This window comes from Cervus canadensis, chromosome 18 (genome assembly GCF_019320065.1).
Source record: "Cervus canadensis isolate Bull #8, Minnesota chromosome 18, ASM1932006v1, whole genome shotgun sequence".
Classification (NCBI taxonomy): Eukaryota; Metazoa; Chordata; class Mammalia; order Artiodactyla; family Cervidae; genus Cervus; species Cervus canadensis.
In genome coordinates this window covers 17331918-17352901 of record NC_057403.1, presented here as the reverse complement: position 1 = coordinate 17352901, position 20984 = coordinate 17331918, and the positions used below count along the sequence as shown (strand labels likewise).

At 48.2% G+C, this 20984-nt stretch overlaps 1 protein-coding gene and 1 long non-coding RNA gene across 3 annotated transcripts in view; one reads left to right on the top strand and one right to left on the bottom strand.

The window, feature by feature from the left end:
• PVR (PVR cell adhesion molecule) overlaps positions 1–18582 on the bottom strand; it is a 25139-nt gene extending 6557 nt beyond the window's left edge. The window contains exons 1-4 of one of the 2 annotated variants that reach the window (XM_043436152.1): positions 17987–18582; positions 14673–15032; positions 12382–12672; positions 10079–10196 (exon numbers count right to left, since the gene is read on the bottom strand). In XM_043436152.1, coding sequence (XP_043292087.1) covers positions 10079–10196; positions 12382–12672; positions 14673–15032; positions 17987–18068 — 851 coding nt within the window. In that variant the 5' untranslated portion in view covers positions 18069–18582. The remainder of the gene's footprint in view (positions 1–10078; positions 10197–12381; positions 12673–14672; positions 15033–17986) is intronic. The other variant, XM_043436151.1, reaches the window with a different exon arrangement.
• On the top strand, positions 946–3461 carry LOC122420740. Its single transcript, XR_006263367.1, has 3 exons — positions 946–1084; positions 2629–2665; positions 3326–3461. It is a non-coding gene; the product is annotated as an uncharacterized LOC122420740 (long non-coding RNA).
• Positions 18583–20984: the final 2402 nt, after the last annotated feature.

Sequence of the window (20984 nt, the reverse complement as noted above, 5' to 3'; positions counted from 1 at the left end):
TCTGCCGGGAGCTGTTATGGGGGTCCCGCCCGTGACAAGGTCATGAAGAAAACACCGGGCAGGCAAGGCCGTCCGGGACCTCATCCATGACGAGGTCACGAGGAAAGAACCTGACAGGCAAGGCCGTCTAGGATAAGGGACCCTCCAGGTTGGCCTCGGCCTCTACCCCACCCTGTATCTCCCCCCCTTTTCTGCTGTTGTTCTTGTTTGCCCTGTTGCAGATTCTTGTGTTGCCTGCTGAGAGCTCTCTTGCTCCTCTTTCACTGAGTGAGGACCAACTTAAAACCCTAATTAATAAATCTTCTGGACCCTGGTACCCTATGAAGGGGCCAGAGATGAAGGAAATGCTTCCATTCAAACATTTTGCTGCCATTCTGGCTTGTGTGATAAATATGTGCTCTCATTGCAAAAAATGCTCTTGATTGTTCTAAACATCCTAAGCACAGTACGCTAACAAAAGAAACTATTAAGCATAGGCCCCTTCGCGGGGTGAGAAAAGCTCCACAAATATGATAGTCACAAATGTGCCTAATAGAAAATACTTTAGATAGAGATTAGCTGGCGACTTCTTGCAGGTGGTTAACTTTTAGACTAAGAGCCTGTTTTGTGCCATATCTGCTGTTTCTGCAGTCCTTTGCATTTCTGTTCTGTAAAAATGTAATCCTATCTAGTTCCCATAGAGATGACGCTTATTAGAAAGAAAATAGATTAATTATAAGAAAAACAGGGTCGGCTACTGAAGTTGCTTAAGTCCCACCAGGTGCAAGCCATAAAATGTTAGCAGGCCTGAAGGCCAAATGATAAGAAAGACTCTTGTGAACGAAAAGTATGTGGGTGACATCCTGTTTCTGTTGAAGGTCAAGTTGCTGTAATGTTTTGAGATGCCCTGTGTGTAAGCAACATGCACTTCCCCCAAAGATGTTGTTAAGGGTATAAAGGGACCGTGCAAAAATAAATTTCAGACTTAGCCCCCGAGCTTTGTCTCTCTCTCTCTCTCATTCGCCGACGCTGTTCATCCTGAGGGTTCCCCTGGATCCTGCTGGGGCTGGACCCCGGCAAGTGGTGCCCGAACAGGGACCCAAAGGTAAGTCTCTTATCGTCCAGTTTTCGGAACGGCTAGGACCCCAACCAGGGCGCCGCGGGCCCCCCTGCATAAGACAGGTAGGGTAAGGAGCGTGGGTAGGGCCCTACTAGAGTGCTAAAGGCCCCCCCCACATAAGAAAGCTAGGGCGAAAAACGTGGGTAGGTTTGAGAAAAGACCCCACTAGGGCAATAAAGGCCCCCCTACATAAGAAAGGTAGGGTAAAAAGGTGGGTAGGTTCCAGCTTTTTTCTTTTCTAAGATTAACATTCTTTCCTTTTTCTTCTTCTAATTACTAACAGAAACGGGTAACAGTGAGTCAAAGGAAGACAGCTTTTTATTGGAGTCATAATGCAACTCCTTAACCGCCGAGTAATTGAAGTTAAAAAGACCAGCGTTCAATCTTTTTTCACATTTGTACAGGAGCAATGTCCTTGGTTTCCAGAAGACAGCAGTTCTCCTGGGTTCCCTTACCCTCCTGCTGTCTACCCGAGTGCCCTTCCCAATACAGTCTCTTGCTTTGTCAGCACGTGTCTCCTCGGACAGTTCATTTCCGAGTGTTAGACAAGAGCCCGGTTTCGGGCCCTGGAAGGGGTCCCCCTTCCTGCTACTGGTGGGGACTCTTCTTCGCTGAGACTGACATCCTGACCACCTGGGGTACTCAGAGGCCAGCTTGCCTGCCAATGGACCAGACCCAGCGACCGCAACTGGGACCCTTTTGTCCCTGGTCTCCTCCTGACGTGGACAACTGGCCAGAGTGCCCCGACTGGTAAGGAACAAGAGACTTTATTGACCTCTCTCCCCTTCTCTCTCTCTTTCCTCTCCTTAGCCCTTCCTATCCTTCTGTTTTTCTAGTCCCCCGGTCCTGGACGCAGGAATCTAAAAAGCCTTTAAATTTTTTATTTGTTTCAACCTTTTATAAACTAGTAAATCTTATACTGTAATATCTAATTCATGACCAATCTTAAAAAATGAAGCTAGATCTTGCACTGTGTCTGTCTAAATATGTCTTGGTGTGTCTTTGTCTCTGGGTAATATTTTTTAGGTTAATTTGTAAATGAGCTCTATTTAATTGGCTTTAAAAAAAGGTAAGCGCTTACAAATAAAATAATTCTAAATTAAACAATAAATTCCAGGTTCAGGTAAATTAGAAAATATTCAGTATTAAATACCTGATATTAATGTTTGTTTGTCGACCTATCTAATATAGACATGTCTTAAAACAATTAACATCAAGTAAAATATTTTCATTGTACCTAGGTTTAATATAAGTTAAGTATTATATCTGTTACAAGTTTGTCAACAAGAAAATTACCTCGAATAAAGAAACTTCTAATAAATGTGAGATATGAGTTTATATATAAACTCTATTAAAAATAATTATTCTTTAAGAATATTTGTCTACAATTGTCTCTCCAGATTGGTGTAACTTAAATTTCTAAGGGTTATGCTAAATTAAGTATTGAAAGTCTATTAAATAATTAGGTCATTTCCAAATAAAATAAGATTTTGAAACATTTACTACTAAACACTGATTTCCTTTTACAGAGAAACTAAAGAAGTTTGGGACTGCTGATGAATAAAAGTAAGCTGATGCAAAAACTTGAATTTGACTTTTCTCTCTGTTAAAAGAACACACTTTTTTCAGATGTTGAACTGCATTTGACAATAGATTTAAGTTTATTTACCTCTTAAATGGTCTGTTCTATATTTGCCTCTAAAATCCTATATTGTTACTTTGGCTGAGTAAATAGCTGTTGTTTCACAGTGACCTGTAGTCCCATCTGACTGAATGCTCTAAACCTTTCTGTTATTTGTTGACAAAACTTCCTAAATTATTCTGATGAAGCGCTTTTAGCTTCTAGTTAACTTTGGGATGCTTCAGAGGGCCCCTGAAACATCCCAGGGAAAGATATTAATATAAGTTTATTTGGTTGGTTAAATTACATAAAAAAGATTATCAAATGAGTAATAAATCTGCTCATGTTATAATATATGGTAAAATTACTAATACAGATATCCTAAAAATTATATAGAGTTCTTAACATTTTGATATGTCTTAATATTCTAATGAAAACCCTGATGACTTCACAAAAGTTAACAAAGGACTGAATGAACCAGCAAATATGCTTATAACTTTTATGGTTTCTATCTAAAAAATTACAGGTTTGAATCTTATGTTTTCCAGGAGTAGGAAAAACCTTCCTCTCAAACTAATTATAGAAAAAATTTGGTCTCTCAACAGGGAACGCCTCGGAGTCCTGAATACATTTTCCTGCTAGCCTGTGTCTCCCAAACTTAACTGAGCTTACTTATCCAACCCCCGCCACCTTTATTACAGGTCATAAAATAGACGGAGAAAAGATAGATCAAATCAACCAATGACTCCGCACATATGCCCCCTCCCTGTAACCCTCACACCCTGGGGAGAAGAAAAAACTAATTAACATTTCTTTAGGCTATGAAGTCTTTCCATTGCCTGGGCCCAGAAAAATTATGCATAAACATCGGCCGACAAATTTGGGCTTTCATCCTACCTCCAAAAGAAGGCTTTCGGACATTGTGGCCCTTTCTTTGTCTGTGAACCATGTTTATACTACTAAAACTTTAGGGAAAGAGTTAGGGAAAGAACAAAAAACATTATATATCATGCTGCTTAAGTGGCTTAAAAGGTTTACTAAGACTATGTTGAAACATTACCATGACAAAGGACTTCTTGGCTGGCTTGACAGTGGAATGACACCCTCCTCCTCCTACTCCTAGAATCGTCCTCAATAAACAAATTGGGCCTGAACTATGAGACATATATAAAACATAAAAACTTGCTGCCAACACCAGAAAACTTGAAGCTCGGACCGGACATTTCACGGGGACCAGTCGTGATCATTGTAACTATTTCTTTCGCTATAATCAGTCATATTTTATACAAGCCTGTGTCCCACTTACAATTTAATCTGTAACTTGTATTAATTGCCAAATTATGTGTTACTCCTGTTCAATTCAATCATAGTACCTACAACTGAGAACAAATCAAATTTCATTTACATGATAATGCCTCTCTAAATGTACTATTACTGCAAAAGAAAATCTTTAAAACTTTTTCTAAACATCTGCCCTCTTCCAGTAATTTGAAAACTTTAGCTGAACAAATTATCCGGGCTAAACCCACAAAGATGGTTTTAAAGTATTACCCACAACATCGGGTCTAAAACTGTAACTTTAGTGATTGTCTTGATAATTGTATTTGTTGTTTATTGTCGCCTTTCTATAAGGTTGGTTAATACTGGCCAAACTCGTTTGGTCAAGACCTTTTTTGCAGGTGTGATAAAATAGGAGGAATTGTCAAAAAAGCATTTAACAGGAGGCTTCCCGTTATGGATCTGTCAGGAAACCTCTGGCCCTTATTAATTCCTAAATATTCAAGAATTGAGGGGAGAGGCACGCCTTTCCCTGGGCTGAAAAATCCAGACATTTCCTTCGTTAGTTTCTCATTATGGTGATAAGTACCCTCTTCTCTCTTTAATAGAGATTGCCTTGTGTTCTGTAAGTCTAAAATTTTAATATTTATCTTTGCTGAAAATAACTACAGTATATATGCCCACGCCATGTTGATTAAAACACCTTTGCTCCATCAGAGCTTTGGTCCCTGTGAAATAGCTCCAGCATAAGTTTAGATTTAGCTAGACCGCATGGACAGATTAGAACAATCGAGCATTCTCGGCTGGATTTTACTGCCGCTGGAGCCGCCAGTGATTTCTTTAAAACTCTAACTTTATCTCTGCCAAAAATATCTTATCTACTGTTCTCAGTTACACCGCTGTTATAGCGCTAATTCTTATTATTATTGTTATTCTCCCTTGTATCGTCAGAACTCTTCAGCAGAACACTCAGAATCTCGCAACTGAGATCCATCTGGCTGCTTTAAAAAATAGAAAAGGGGGAGATGTCGGGAGCTGTTATGGGAGGTCCCGCCCGTGACAAGGTCATGAAGAAAATACCGGGCAGGCAAGGCCGTCCGGGACCCCATCCATGACGAGGTCACGAGGAAAAAACCTGACAGGCAAGGCCGTCTAGGATAAGGGACCCTCCAGGTTGGCCTCGGCCTCTACCCCACCCTGTATCCTCCCCCCTTTTCTGCTGTTGTTCTTGTTTGCCCTGCTGCGGATTCTTGTGTTGCCTGCCCAGAGCTCTCCTGCTCCTCTTTCACTGGATGAGGACCAACTTAAAACCCTAATTAATAAATCTTCTGGACCCTGGTACCCTATGAAGGGGCCAGAGATGAAGGAAATGCTTCCATTCAAACATTTTGCTGGCATTCTGGCTTGTTTGATAAATGTGTGATCTCATTGCACAAAATGCTCTTGATTGTTCTAAACATCCTAAGCACAGTACGCTAACAAAAGAAACTATTAAGCATAGGCCCCTTCGCGGGGTGAGAAAAGCTCCACAAATATGATAGCCACAAATGTGCCTAATAGAAAATACTTTAGATAGAGATTAGCTGGCGACTTCTTGCAGGTGGTTAACTTTTAGACTAAGAGCCTGTTTTGTGCCATATCTGCTGTTTCTGCAGTCCTTTGCATTTCTGTTTTGTAAAAATGTAATCCTATCTAGTTCCCATAGAGATGACGCTTATTAGAAAGAAAATAGATTAATTATAAGAAAAACAGGGTCGGCTACTGAAGTTGCTTAAGTCCCACCAGGTGCAAGCCATAAAATGTTAGCAGGCCTGAAGGCCAAATGATAAGAAAGACTCTTGTGAACGAAAAAGTATGTGGGTGACATCCAGTTTCTGTTGAAGGTCAAGTTGCTGTAATGTTTTGAGATGTCCTGTGTGTAAGCAATATGCACTTCCCCCAAAGATGTTACGGGTATAAAGGGGCCGTGCAAAAATAAACTTCAGACTTAGCCCCTGAGCTTTGTCTCTCTCTCTCTCTCATTCGCCGACGCGGTTCGTCCTGAGGGTTCCCCTGGATCTTGCTGGGGCTGGACCCCGGCACTCACTGTATAGCAGGAATATAGAAACTCTCATGACATCTATAATACAAGTTCAGAGCAAGCCTGGAGTTCCCCCAACTCTGCCGCTCACACTCCCATCCAGCCTATCAGCAAACCCTGTCTGCCCCATGTTCAAAATCCGCACAGATGGACTTGCCTGGTGGTCCAGTGGTTAGGAATCTGCCTGCCAATCAGTCCAGGGGACGTGAGCTCGATCCCTGCTTGGGGAACTGGGATCTCACATGCTGAGGGGCAACTAAGCTTGCAAGTCACAACTACTGAGCCCAGGTGCCTCTGCTAGAGAACCTGTCTGTGCAAACCACAGAGTCCACAGACTCTGGAGCCCGCGCACCATGACTGGAGAGAGGCCCACGCGCTGCAAGGAAGGTCCCGCGTGCAGCAACTAAGATGCAACTTGACCAAAAATAAATAAACATTAAAAACAAAAAGAACATAACCAAAGTCTCTCCTCTGCCCAGTTGTTGTTGTGCAGTTGCTAAGTCGTGTCCGACTCTTTGCGACCCCGTGGACTGTAGCCCTCCAGGCTCCCCTGTCCTTCACTGTCTCCCGGAGTTTGCTCAAATTCATGTCCATTGAGTCGATGATGCTATCTAACCATCTCATCGTCTGCTGCCCTCTGCTCCTCCTGCCTACAATCTTTCCCAGCATCAGGGTCTTTTCCAATGAGTCGGCTCTTTGCATCAGGTGGCCAAAGTATTGGAGCTTCAGCTTCAGCATCAGTCCTTTCCATGAATATTCAGGGTTGATTTCCTGTAGGTAGGATGGACTGGTTTGATCTCCTTGCAGTCCAAGGGACTCTCAAGAGTCTTCACCAGCACCACACTTCAAAAGCATCAGTTCTTCAGCGCTCTGTCCAGAGCCCTTCCGTAAAGGAAAAGTCCTGACGACAGGCACAGGTCCCACACAAACTGGCCCCCTGACGCACTGACCCCTTTGCTCCTGCCTCTATATCCATGGTGGCTGACTTGTTGACCCTGGAACGCTTCAGTTATGTTCCCACCTCAGGGTCTTTGCATATGCTGTTCCCTATGCCTGGAATGCCCTTCCCATTGGTACCCACACTGCTCACTCTCACTTTCAGTCCTCTACTCAGACATCACCTTTGTGACACCTTCCTTGGTTACCCTCTTTCAACTGTAGCGACCCCCCACATCCTCTGCACGATCTTTCCCACGGCACTTATCACCACCTGACACACTCCATCCTTAAAAATGGTATCTTGTTTATTTTTCTTTAAATTAAAAAAAAAGTTTTTTTTTTTTTAAATTTTGGCCATGTCCTAAAACTTGTGGGATCTTTGTTCCCTGACCTGTGATTGAACTCCAGGGGCCCTTGGCAGTGAAAATGTGGAAACATAACTTGTGACCCACCAAGGAATTCTGACATTACCTTGTTTGTTTCTCTCCCCAGATCTGGAGATCCGAGAGGGGGGAATTTGATTCTTTTTCATTTACCGAAGCCTGTGGGTGGTGCTAGTGGTAAAGAACCCACCTGCCAATGCAGGAGTCCTAAGAGATGCGAATTCAGTCCCTGGGTGGGGAAGATCCCCTGGAGGAGGGAATGGCAACCCACTGCAGTATTCTTGCCTGGAGAATCCCATGGACAGAGGAGCCTGGCGGGCTACAGTACATGGGGTCACAAAAAGTCGGACATGACTGAAGTGACTTAGCATGCAGCACCTGGGTCAGTAGCATCCGACACACAGTAAGTAGTCAAGAAACACTGGTTCAGGGACTTCCCTGGTGGTCCAGTGGCTAAGACTCTGCCTTCCCAGTTCAGGGGGCCCACGTTTGATCCCTGGTCAGGGAACTAGATCCCACATGGCACAACTAAAACCCGGTGCAGCCAAATAAATAGATAAATATTTAAAAAGAAAGAAAGAAACACTGGTTTAATGGACAGAGGAGACCAGGGCATGGGGGTATTCTGCAGGGCTGGCATGGAAACCTGGCTGTATGATTCATGAGCCTGAATTGCAGTACTTTGAGACAGGAAGGTAAAGGCCAGCTGTCAATACCAATCAAAAACCTTTGATTGGCAGCTCCGCTGGCCAACCATTGAGATGTGACTGGCTGTCCACAGAGGTGGACAGACGGGGATGCCCGCCACCACGACATTTGCTTAGTTGAGAACGGGAAAGCACCTCTGTATCCCCAGGTGGGACTGGTTATGTCATTGACAGCCTCATTTGTGACAGAGTCCTAGCCCCTCAAAGAAGCAGGTGGTGGGGTTTTGAAATGCATAAATGATGAGGACTGTTGGATAGATGGCAAGAGGGATGGATTGAAGGGCAGGAATGTGATAAACCAAGTCCAGGAAAATGTTAGTGAGAGAATCCACATAGTGGGCTTTTGAATGTTTACTGGAAAATGCTTACAAGACTTCTGTAGGCTTGAAACATTTCTTGATAAAATGCTGAGGGAAAATAGATCTATGTGCCCTGACTTGGAAAGGTGTTCACAAGAGGGACTTTCCTGGTGGCCCAGCAGTTAAGACTCTGCACTTCCACTGCAAAGGAGCGTGGGTTTCATCCCTGGTCAGGGAACTGAGATCAGATATGCTGTGAGGTGGGGCAAAGACGAAACAAAAATGAAAGAAATGTATTCATGGACAGAGGAAAGTTTTCAAAATTATACATACAGCACAGTTTCTTTCTTTTTTTTTTTAAGAAATATTGAAAGAAAAAAAAAAAGAAATACTGAAAGAAGGACAGGAAGGATATACAACAAGGGGTAACAGTGATGTTTCTGGAGATGACTGAGTACAGGACTATTGGAGCTATTTTCTTCTTTTTACTCATAACCATATTGCCTAGAGTTTCTACAGTGCTCAAAAGTTATTTTTGTAATAAGAAAAACTGGGCCCAATAAAAATGAGGTTAAATCGTTTACCCCTTTGCCTTTATCTTTCCCCACTCTTATCCTTGGTCTCAATAGGAATTTGAGGAAGTTTTTTGATTGCTCTGCTCCTCAATCAAGAAAATCGGGAGGGGGCTGCTTCCCTGGTGGTAGCTTCCAGTGGCTAAGAATTTGCCTTGCAATGTGGGTTTGATCCCTGGTAGCTCAGCTGGTAAAGAATTTTGGTAGTTCAGTTGGTAAAGAATCTGCCTGCAATGCAGGAGGCCCAGGTTTGATTGGGTTGGGAAGATCCCCTGGAGAAGCAATAGGTTACCCACTCCAGCATTCTTGGGCTTCCCCTGTGGCTCAGTTGGTAAAGAATCAGCCCACAATGCGGGAGACATGGGTTCGATCCCTGGGTTGAGAAGATCCCCTGGAGAAGGGAAAAGCTACACACTCTGGTATTCTGGCCTGAGGAATTCCACGGACCATATAGTCCATGGGGTCACAGACTGAGCGATTTTCACTTGGGGAACTAAGATCCCACATGCCTTGGGGCAACTGAGCCTGTGTGCTGCAACTGCTGAGCATGCATGCCACAACTAGAGCATCTGTGCGCCACAGCAAGATCCCATGTGCCACAACTAAGACCCGATGCAGCCAAGTAATAGATATTTTTAAAAATGAGAATGGGGACGGGACAGTATTTGCTCTGTAAGAGGTCACTGAGCAGGTTACACAAGGTGGCTGGGGAGGTGGCACAGCCCAGGGCTTAAGAGGATTGGGTTTGGAGACAGATGCCGACGGGACAGTCACCTCTATACCCGTGTGTCCGGGCAGATGACTACAGCTCCTGGGCAGATCTTTAACCCGGGCCTGGCGATAGTGCAAACTGTGGCCAGAGAGTGGGGATCATGTGGCATGCAGGTAAGTACCTGGCACACAGCAGGCACCCCATAAAGAGCAGGTGTGTCGACAGACCTGGACTTTATCACCTCATTAACTCTGTGCATACAAGATATTTTCCTGGGGGCCCACAGTTGACTTCTTGTTTTGTTTTTAACTTTTCTGCTACACCCCTCCTCCCTCAGACCCTGGAGTCCAGGCCCCCAGCCCCTCCTTCCTCTGACCCAGGAACTCACGTGCTCCAGCTGTAGCCTGTGGGCTCTGGTTTGCTGCGGACGTCACAGCTCAGGGCAACCCCTCTACGGCCGATGTACCAGTTGTCATCATAGCCAGATATGGAAACCTCGGGGGGGGCTGGGGTAAACAGACACACAGGCTCAGAGACAGGGAGCCTTCAAGGGGCCCAAAGATAGCTGGGATTCATGTCACAACAGGAAGAGGGCCTTGGTGGGTTTGGGGAACAGCTCACGGTGGAGAGGCCTGGGAGGGGTCTGGGCAATGGGTTCCAGCTTCTGCCCCAAGAATAGAAGCCTGGGAGTCCTCAGCAGGGTGCTAGGACGGGGGTAACAGAGAGCGTTTCTCAGGACCTGCTTCTCTGTTGGTTTTCCCTATAAAGCCAGGTCCTGGCATGCCTGGGATGTCCTGTGAGAAAAGGCCTCCTTCTGGGTGTTCATAACACACGTGAGCATATTCAAGGCTCTGACAAGTCCTGCAGAAGAGAATCCTGGGTGACCGCATTTCAGTCTGCGTCTTACCCAACTCAAATGTGATCAACAGGGAAGATTTTTAAAGTCCCCAGGGGGAAGGCCAATGAGACAGGGTGTTTTTATATGTGTGTTGGGAAGGAGTCAGTATAGACACCGTCCTCACTCAGATCCAGTTGAGGGGGTTGGGTGTAGACAGTGCAGCAACTGTCAGGCAGGGAGTAGTCAGTCCAGACAGTGATGGGAGGACCCAGTCCATAGATGAGCCAGTGTAGACAACAGTGGAGCAAAGGGGAATGTAGACTACATGGGGGGTGGGGGTGGGGACAATGTAGGCAGTTCTCCAGGACAGCCAGTGTAGACAATGTTGTGGGTCGGTGTGAGAGAGTATCTAGGAGAACTTGAGTAGAAAATGCAGGGTGTCAAGGCAGCAGTGGTCAACTGCCAACTGCCTTCAGCTGGTGGCCTAAAGGAGTGGTGTAGACAGTGAGGGCAATGCTGTCTGGAGCCCTTAGGAGCCAGTGTAGACAATAGTGTGTGTGTGTGCTCAGTAGCATCCAATTCTTTGCGATACCATGGACTGTAGCCCACCAGCCTCCTCTTGTCTGTGGAATTTTCTAAGAATACTGGAGTGGGTGGTCATTTCCTCCTCCAGGGGATCTTCCTGACCCAGGGATCAAACTTGCATCTCCTGCATTGGCAGGCAGATTCTTTACCAGTAGCGCCACCTGGGAAGCCCAGACGGTATTATGGCAGTGTAGGAAACACAAGGGAGTTGGTATTGATGGTGAGGAAGCAGTGTAGCAGTGTGCACAAGGTCAGTGCGGACAGTTGCCCAGGGAAGAGGGTGTAGGCACTGTGTGAGGGCTCAAGAGAGTGTTCGTGGGGTGTCCGTGTAGACAGCGGCCCCCAGGGAGCAGTGTGAACTGTGGTATAAAAAACTGGCAGAGTCCTTCCCTAGCAGTCCAGCGTTTAAGACTCAGCGCTTCCATTGCACGGGGCATGGGTTTGATCCCTGGTCAGGGAACTAAGGGGCTTCCCACGTGGTGCTAGTGGGTGAAGAACCCATCTGCCAATGCAGGAAACATAAGAGTCTCGGGTTCACTCCCTGGATGGGGAAGATCCCCTGGAGAAGGGCATGGCAACCCACTCTAGTATTCTTGCCTGGAGAATCCCATGGACAGAAGACCCAGGAACAGTCCATGGGGGCGCAAAGAGTTGGACACGACTGAAGTGACAGCATGCACGTAGGCACAGGGAGCTAAGATCCCACATGCCCTGTGGTATGGCCAAAAGGAAAAAAAAAAAAAAAGAAGCTGATATAGACAATGAAGGACAGGGTTATCTATGGCCCAGGGGAGTCGGTGTTATATGATGTGGGGATGGGTGCTAAGGCAAGAGTCAGAGAGCCAGCTCTGATGATGAAATGATGTAATGTTCAAAGTGCCCCTCGGAGTCAGTGTAGTGGGAGGGTGGAGACAGTTGTCCAATGGCAGGGGGAGGGTGGAGACAGCTGGCCAATGGCAGGGGGAGGGTGGAGACAGCTGGCCAATGGCAGAGGGAGGGTGCAGACAGCTGGCCAATGGCAGGGGGAGGTACAGACAGCTGTCCAATGGCAGGGGGAGGGTGCAGACAGCTGTCCAATGGCAGGGGGAGGGTGCAGACAGCTGGCCAATGGCAGAGGGAGGGTGCAGACAACTGTCCAATGGCAGGGGGAGGGTGGAGACAGCTGGCCAATGGCAGAGGGAGGGTGCAGACAGCTGGCCAATGGCAGGGGGAGGATGGAGACAGTCTGGCAGCCCCTCCCACCCTTGCTCACACTTAGACCCACTCACCGGACACAGCCAGGGTCATGGGAAACACCGCCGGCTCCTTAAAGCTCTCGTGCTCCACTCTGCAGGTGACGTTTCTGCCGTCCATCTGGCTGGAAGGTGTTAAGATTAAGAGGCTGATGACGGTGATGGTGCCGGGCAGGGGCCCTGGCACCTGGGTGGTATTGGTCTTTCCATCTGAGGACCAGGAGATGCGGGCAGGTGGGTGACCTCCTTTGGAGACGCAGCGGGCCACCGGCACAGGGTTCGGGCTGAGCGAGATGTCCAGGGTCTCAGCCTTGTTCTGGGGCTTGGCTGAGAAGAGGAGCAAAAGACACGGGTTACGCCTCACCAACAGTCATGCAACAAACATCTCAGCAGCAGGGGAGTGCCGAGATGAGGATACCGGATGTGGCCATGTTCAAATCCCTGCTCTGCCCCAGCCACAGGGTGGCCTTGGGCAAGTCCGCGCCTCAGTGTCCTTGTCTGTCAACTGGGGATAAGGGGAGGATGACCAGCGATGAGAATTTATAGATAAAGCTCTTAAAACGGTACTTGGCAGGTAATAAGTGCTCAATATATGTAATTATGATTGGTAATTGAATACGGTATCTGGCTCTGTGATGGGCAGTATTGAAGACTCAGGAAGGACTGAGACAGCCCTACCCCTGCCTTCATGGGGTGGACTATTGGAAGGGAAGACGGATTTCCCCAGACAGTGATGACTCAGACTGGGCAAGGCTGGGATGGGGGATCCCGGAAGGGGTGCCTGAATCTCGGGGGGTGGGTGGTGGTTACTGAGGGCTGCATGGAGGAGGGGAGGGCTGAGCTGTGCTATGGAGATTCAGACAAGAGTGACTGGCTCAAGGTTCCATAGTCGTAAATGACAGAACTGGATCTTCCCACAAGATCTGTCTGTTTCCAAAACTACCTTGCCCGTTTCTTCATCATTCTGGTGATTCCCAGACCTGGGATTTCAAGTGGTTCCTTTTCCCTCGGTACCTGTGTTCTTGTTACCCAAGATTTCTCTTTAATTTGACTCACCAGTTCTGTTTTACTCTCATCCTAAATCATAAGACCTGAAGTCTTAAGTTTTCTGAAATGATGAAAGATGCCTTTGGTTAGGGGCATGTGTCAGGCACTGTTCCAAGGAATTAACCTTTCATGAGTCATTCATGCAAGATCCGGGACAGTTCCTGACACAGAAAGTGATAGCAAGCTCCCCTGGTGGCTCAGATGGTAAAGAATCTGCCTGCAATGCAGGGAACCCAGGTTCGATCCCTGCATTGGGAAGACCCCCTGGAGAATGGTGAGTCATTCATACAAGACACAGAACAGTTCCTGACACAGAAGCAAAAAAGAAACAACAACAAAAAAGAAGCAAATAAGGAAGCTCTTATTCATCCTCATAGCGATCTCCATTTCACAGATGAGAAAACAGGCAAAGAGACTTCGCACTCAGTTGCCAAGAGGAAGGCCTGTCATATTTTCTCTGGTACTCATAAAAATGAACGCATGTTTCCATGACAATGCCGACGGCATGCTCTCCCCTCCCACCCCCCCTGTTGGAGAAAGCCCTCCACTCCTGGATATCAGAATCTTCCCCTCCCAGTCTATTTCAACTCTCCCTTTGGCTCAGTGGGTAAAGAACCGGCCTGCAATGCATGAGACAGGAGACATGGGTTCGATCCCTGGGCTGGGAAAATGCCCTGGAGCAGGAAATGGCCACCCACTCCAGTACTCTTGCCTGGGAAATCCCACAGGGAGGAGCCTGGCGGGCTGCAGTTCATGGGGTCACAAAGAGTCGGACACGACTGAGCAGTCACTCACTCACTTCCTCACCAAAGGGAGTTAACAGGAACTGACCCACTATCCCCAGCCCACATAGGTCTCTGCTCTAAGCGGTTCACCTGGATGAACTCCTTGGACCCTCAGGATAGCTTTCTGAAGGCAGCACTGTTGTTACTAAGCCTCTTTTACAGATGAAGAAAGCAGGTTTCAAGATGAATCCACCTGCCCAAGCTGGCAGTGGCTTCCCGGCTTCCCAGGCCAGTCTCTGTCCCCACCTACTTCTTGCATCAGCCACTCTCCCCTATACCACCAGCATCCCCAGATCCTCCAATCCCCTTGGCCCACAGCCTCCAAGATCTTACATCCCTGGACCTCCCCTGCATCCCGCAGGGTCATTGCCCTACCTCCTTCTTGTTTCCCTCGAAATTTCTCCCTCCCTCCTGGGCCCTTCCCTCTATTTGCTTACCTCCCTACTACCCCACTCCACATCCCTCCCTTTCGGCTCCTCCCTCCTCCCAGCTCACCGAGCACGCGGAGCAGGATTCGAGCGCTCTTGTCACCGTTAGGGAACGTGGCGAACTGGCAGGTGTAATTAGCTTCATCTTCCACGCTCAACTCCCGCACAACCAGCGAGGCGTCCCACAGCTTCTCACCGGGCTTGGCGGCTATGAATTCCAACCGACTAGACTCGTGAAAGCTGGGGCCCTGGGCGGGGTGGAAGACCGCCACGCTGCGGGCGAGCTCTGCCTGTCTCTGTTTTGTCCAGGTCACTTGCGTCACCGTCACATTGTGTTCCAGGGGGTATAGTTTGCATGAAAGTATCACGGTTTCTCCCAGGAAGCCGGACACCTGGAGTGGGGCCCGCACTGTGATTATCTTGGTCCCTGCGGGGAAACACAGGGTAGGTCACATCTGAGTGTCCCTGATCTGGATGGGGTAGGGGGCTCCTGGAGCTTGGAGCCCCTTGGGTGTCTGTGTGTTGAGGGGAACGGGGATGCGGAGCACCAGTCCTGGTCCAGGGGTGAGGATGAGATGGGGGCTGGACTGGGTCTGCAACTGGGTCCCGTTCCCTGCCTCCCCCACAATTGGGTTGTTATTACTGTATGTCCTCTATCTCAGCATCGTCAGTTTTTAAAATTGCGGTCTGTGTTGTGGTTAAAAAATTAAATTTGCCTCTTAAACTACTTTAAAACATATAATCCAGTGGCAATTAAGTACATTCATGATGTTGTACAGACAGCATCACTGTCTAGTTCCAAAACTTTTCTGTTAACTCCAGTCATCAATTTTAAGATGCACTGGGATGCTCTTAGAGCATTTCCAATTTAGAGATATGGGAAGGGGAGAAAGGGGTTCTCAGGTGGCTCAGTGGTAAAGAATCCACCTGCCAATGCAGGAGATGCTGGTTCAATCCCTGGGTGGGGAAGATCACCTGAAGTAGGAAAAGGCAACCCGCTCCAGCATTCTTGCCTGGAAAATTCCATGGAAGAGGAGCCTAGTAGGCTACAGTTCATGGCGTCACAAAGAGTTGGACATGACTGAGCATGCGTACGCACACACGTGTGCGCACACACACACACACACACACAAGGGGGAAGAAATTCAACATCTTAGGATCCAAGAAATAAAGTAGTATTATTACTCTTTGTGGCCTTGGGTTTGGAAAATGTTTGTAGGGGGTCCAAGCATAAGAAGGGAGTTGATGGGACTTCCCTGGTGGTCCTGTAGTTAAGACTTCCAATGCAGGAGGCACAGGTTTGATCCCTGGTCAGGAAGCTAAGATCCCACATGCCTTACAGCCAAAAAGCCAAAACATAAAAGTGAAGCAGGATTGCAACAAATTCAATAAAGACCATTAAAAAGTGTCCACATTTTTTTTAAAAATGCTTTTTTAAAAAGAAGGGAGGTGATTATAGCCCTAAGGTTTGGGATCCCTTCAGCTCTCTGCTGTGAGGGCTTCAGGCAGACTCCTTAACATCTCCGATTTTTTACTGCTAGTTTGTGAAATAGCACTAATTACAGGTAACATTCTGGGGTTGCTTACACAGATTAGGAGCTGTTCAAAGTGCTTCACACATCTCCCAGCATTTAGTCCTTAAGCAGCATATTGAGGCAAAGCACCACTGTCAGCCCCACTTTATGGAGGGGAAATCCAAAGCACAGAGTCTTTTGCTTCAGGTCACACTGAGGGCAAATGGCAAAGGTGGGATTTGAACCTGAGCCATCTTCAGTCAAGACTCCTGATCTCTAATCTACAGACTCCATATGAAAATCATTCTCCCTAGAGTCCCAGCACACACTAGATCCTCAATATGTGTTGACTTTTATCCATATTGATAAACATAATTAATAAACATCCTTATTAATAATAATAGGGATAAAGGAGAAGGCAAGAAGGAGTTAAGTGCTTTGAATCTCAGTCCTTCCACTCACAAACTGTGGCCTTTGTGCCCGTGGTTTCACTCCTCTGAGCCTCCATCTTCTCATCTGTAAAATGGGGGGTGGTTGTAACTTCAGAGGGAGTTGGGAGGACTAAATGATGAAATTTATGTAAAGACATATGCCAAGCACTCTATACCAGTGAATATTATAATTATTGCTACGAGGAAGAGGAGGTCAGGACATAGTGGACTGGGGTGCTTGGAGCAAGGCGTGTGGAGGAGGGACATGGTCTGGACATGAGGCGATTGAGTGGTGAGCTAAGCACCCTAGTCTCGGATCGAATGCCAGCTCATCCATGGATGTACTGTGCAGCTCTGGGCAAGCGTGTCTCCTTCTCTGATGGTAAGACCTCTGTGAGGATGACACTGGGTGAAGTGGCCTTTCTCTAGGTTTATACCCTGTGTCATAGCCAGGCCCAAGTTTCACTGTGGGCCAGTCCTCCAACCCTCTCCAAGGTCCATGAGATCCACACTCCTAGCACTAGGATTTTCTCCCTCATTGGACAGAGGGGTCAAGTGAGCCTTGCATGGTCAAGCTACCCGCCTGGGTAAACCAGCAAGTGAGGAGCAGAGCCTGGGTTGAGACCTTCTGGGAAATGAGGAGACTCTGGTTTCCTCGAGTCTGTGTTCAGTATTATTACTGTTCATGTGAGTCATCACGGTCATTATTGTTTTTCTTCAGTGCATCTAGCTCAGGGTGTTTCCAAGACACCATCTTACAAGGTAGGTGGGATTCCACTCTCCTCTCCTTCCTCCTCCCAGCCCCCAGTAGACATTTCAGGGAAACAGGGAGCTCGGGTCACTTTCCTGAGCTCACACAGGCGTTAAATGCCAAAAGCTATTTTGAACTCACCGCTGTCTGACGTCAGAGCTATACTCCCAGTATGCGGAACGCGGCCCATAGTACGCACTCAATAAATGTGTGTGAGATGAATGCGTGAATGAATGAATGAATGGCCGTGGCCTAGAGCCAGTCGCGGTCGAAGGGGAACGAGAGAACGGGGTTATTTGCCGTTGCCCTCCTTCCCCTCATCAAGCATCCTCAGTGGCTGTTAGCTGGCTGTTGAGGACTGGGGAGAAGGGTGCGCTCACATGGCGAGCAGGTGCCCGGGTGTGCTGTCCGGGCAGGTGTGGCACGGAGAAAGTTCACCTTCCGCCTTATTTTCCCCCGGAGGCCTGCCCGCCCTGCCCTTCAGAAATCTCCCGAAGTCCGGCGGTTTTCCGGGAAGCTATCAGAAGAGTCTGGCCCCGGCCCGGCGTTCCTGCATCGCTAGGGCGGAGGGGAGCGGGCGGGCGGGCGGCGAAGGGCAGCTAGCAGCTTAGGGTGGGGCGAGCGCCCGGGCCGGTGGGGAGGGAGAGGGGGAACGGGGGTCGCCCGATCGCGCGGGGTCACTCACCGGCTCCCAGGGGCGCCCAGAACAACGGCAGCAGGAACTGCAGCAGCAGCAGCAGCCGAGTGAAGAGAAAAGTAGAGGCCATGCCGGCTTCCTCTCGGCGCCGCTGGGCAGGACGCGCCCGGCCTCCTCCGCTCGAGCCGGGAGTCCGCTTGCTCTGCCAGCCGCGCGGGCGCGGCTCGTGCTGATTCCGCACCTTCTGGGCAGGAATCCCGGCTTCACTCAGCCGCCGCAGCCTCGGGGAGGACCTCCTCGGACTAGCAGCGAGGAAGAAGTAGAAATGGGCGCCCTCGCAGGTACCCGTCTGGCTCCTCCGGCGCCCGCGGAGGCGCAGGGCACTGCCCCTCCCCCCGCCCCCTCGCTACACCCCACTGACGTCACCTACGACGGTGACTTCGCTGGGACTCGGGTTCGGATATGTGGTTGCTTCAGTCGCTGAGTCGTGTCCTACTCTTGGTGACCCCACGGACTGTGGCCCGCTAGGCTTCTCTCTGTCCATGGGATTTCCCAGGCAAGAAGTACTGCGGCAAGTAGCCATTTCCTTCTCCAGGGGGTCTTCCCCACTCGGGGATCCAACTGGGGTTTCCTTCTGCGCTGCAGGCAGGTTCTTTACGGCTGAGCCCCGAGGAAACGGAGGCGCTGGCAAAGAGGTTCCGCGACTAAAGTTCAGGGTTGGCGAGGGACAGAGCAGGGATTCGAGTCTATCATGGGGACAGACCCTGCGTTCCTAACCCCCAAAGCTGCCACCCCTGGGGTCACATTGGGCAAGTTGCCTCTCCTCTTGGGGCCTCAGTTTTCTCATCTGAAAAATGGACAGGATAACAATACCCTATCTGTTTGTAAAGACTTAAACATGCAACTGCTTATGTTACCGAGTCCAAGCTGGTTCTGCTCCCTGCCGGACAGGCCAATGAATCAGATGAGGGATTGAGGCAAGGAAGAGATTTTATTTGGTTTCTCTCCTGAGTAAGATGACAGGCTAGTGCCTCAAAATAACCATCTTATGGGGTCTGGGTGCTAGGTTCTTTTATAGATCAGAGATGGGAGGAGTTGAGGAGGCAAAGTAAAAAAGCCATTAATCTTGCAAACATCTCCCAGAATGGCAAGCCTGAGGCAGGGAATGTGTTCATTTCCTCCTGCCATGGATAGGTGGACTGAACCCTTACAATTAACTAAATTAAACCCTTAATTTAACAGTCAGGCAGAGGGGCAGGATTCTCTGAGGTCGGCCATTCTGTATGATTATAATAACAAAAGCAACAAAAAGCAAGTCAAAGAAACAGTTCCAACATGGAGTCAGAATTGGCTTCTTCTCTACAACACTTGGTCCAATTTCTGGTATATATTTTGTACTCAGTAAACAGCCGCGATCACAAATAACAACTCATGTTGCTTTACAGTTATTATAAAATAATATTGATGGCATTGAATATTAATATCCTCACTTAGATGAGAATGACAGTTCATTCAGTTATCATTCCACAGATACTTGTTGAACCAGGCAGTATTCCAGGCACAGGGGACACAGCAGAAAGCAATACAGACAAAAATTCCGGCCTTCATGAAGCCCACTTCTAGTGGAAGGAAACAGACCACTAAAAGAGCAATACAGAGAATAGCATCATGTCTGGAGGTGATAACGGTCAGGGATGAACATAGAGGGGAGAGAGATGGGAGAGACCAAGACAGAAATGGAGGAATGACAGAGGAATGGAGATAAATTCACTCTCAGAGATAGTCATGGGAGATGGGGAGAAAGAGAAAACACAAAAGATACAAAGATACAGAAACACAGGACAGAGGGGAAGGTGGAAGAGAATCAAGAGGTGACAGAGAGACCCAGACAGCGCTGTGCTCGGATATAAAACTTGTGAGACTTCCTCGTCCCCAGTCCTGTTCATCCTAGCCAGGGTCCCCCCCTGGCCCACTAGCAATTCCGACCCTTGTTCTGTGACATCCTCATGTCTTTCTAGAAGATTCCCCCTTTGGACTTGGGCCAGTTCGGAGGATACTGTTTCTTGCTGTCCTCTCTGCCTTGGTCCCGGAGCAGCCAACTCCTGGCACACAGCCATGGGTGGGTGGTTCTGATGCTGGGTGTCTCTCGCTCTGCATGTACGTAAGTGAATTTCTGAATGGAAATGTGGAAGCGGGTCTCGGGGAAATCTCTGAATTTTCTGGCACTCTTGCTTGGAGCCTGTGAGTAATTTCCAAACTGGGAAACTGCCTGTTGCCTTGTTCCTCCCTGAGCTGTGATGTCACCTCTGGGGTTCCCCCTCCTCCCAGGGCTCCCAGCTACGGCTACTGTGGTTTCAGTAGCCACCTCTCTGACTCTGGATGGTTAGCGGCTGCCCCCTTACCCTCACCAATGTTTGGACGTCATATTTGGGGCCCAAGTCACCCCACGTTCTGTCTTCTCCTCACTGGACATCTGACTTCTTGGCAACAAGAGTGGGGCCTCTGCTTCAAATCAGACCATTAGAACCTTGGTCCTGAACAATTCATGCAATGGGGATACCATAGGCTCTGTTATTGAAGCTGAAAAGTGGGGTCAAGGCAGGGCTGAGGGTCAGGGATGGGGTGAAGGTTAGGGATGAAGTCAAAGATGGGGTCAAAATAGGAGGGCCTTGGGGATAGGGTTAGGATGTGGTAAGGGTCATTAGGAGGGGAAGGTCCTTTGGTGGCTGGTATTCCCAGGGAAAAACCCTTTGAGTCGATAAATACTTGGGAAGGCCAAAAGCTCCAGGCTGTCAAAATCTCTGAATTAAATAAAATGTCCTGGACTTCCCTGGTGGGTATTGCAACCTCCAGTATTCTTGCCTGGAGAATCCCATGGACAGAGGAGTCTGGTGGGCTACGGTCCATAGCGTTGTAAAGAGTCAGGCATGGCTGAAGCAACTTAGCACACACACAGAGTGAATGGGAATCCTCCTGCCAATGCAAGGGATATGGGTTTGAGCCTGTGGGAAGATTCCACATGCCTCGGAGCATGTGGGCCTGTGCT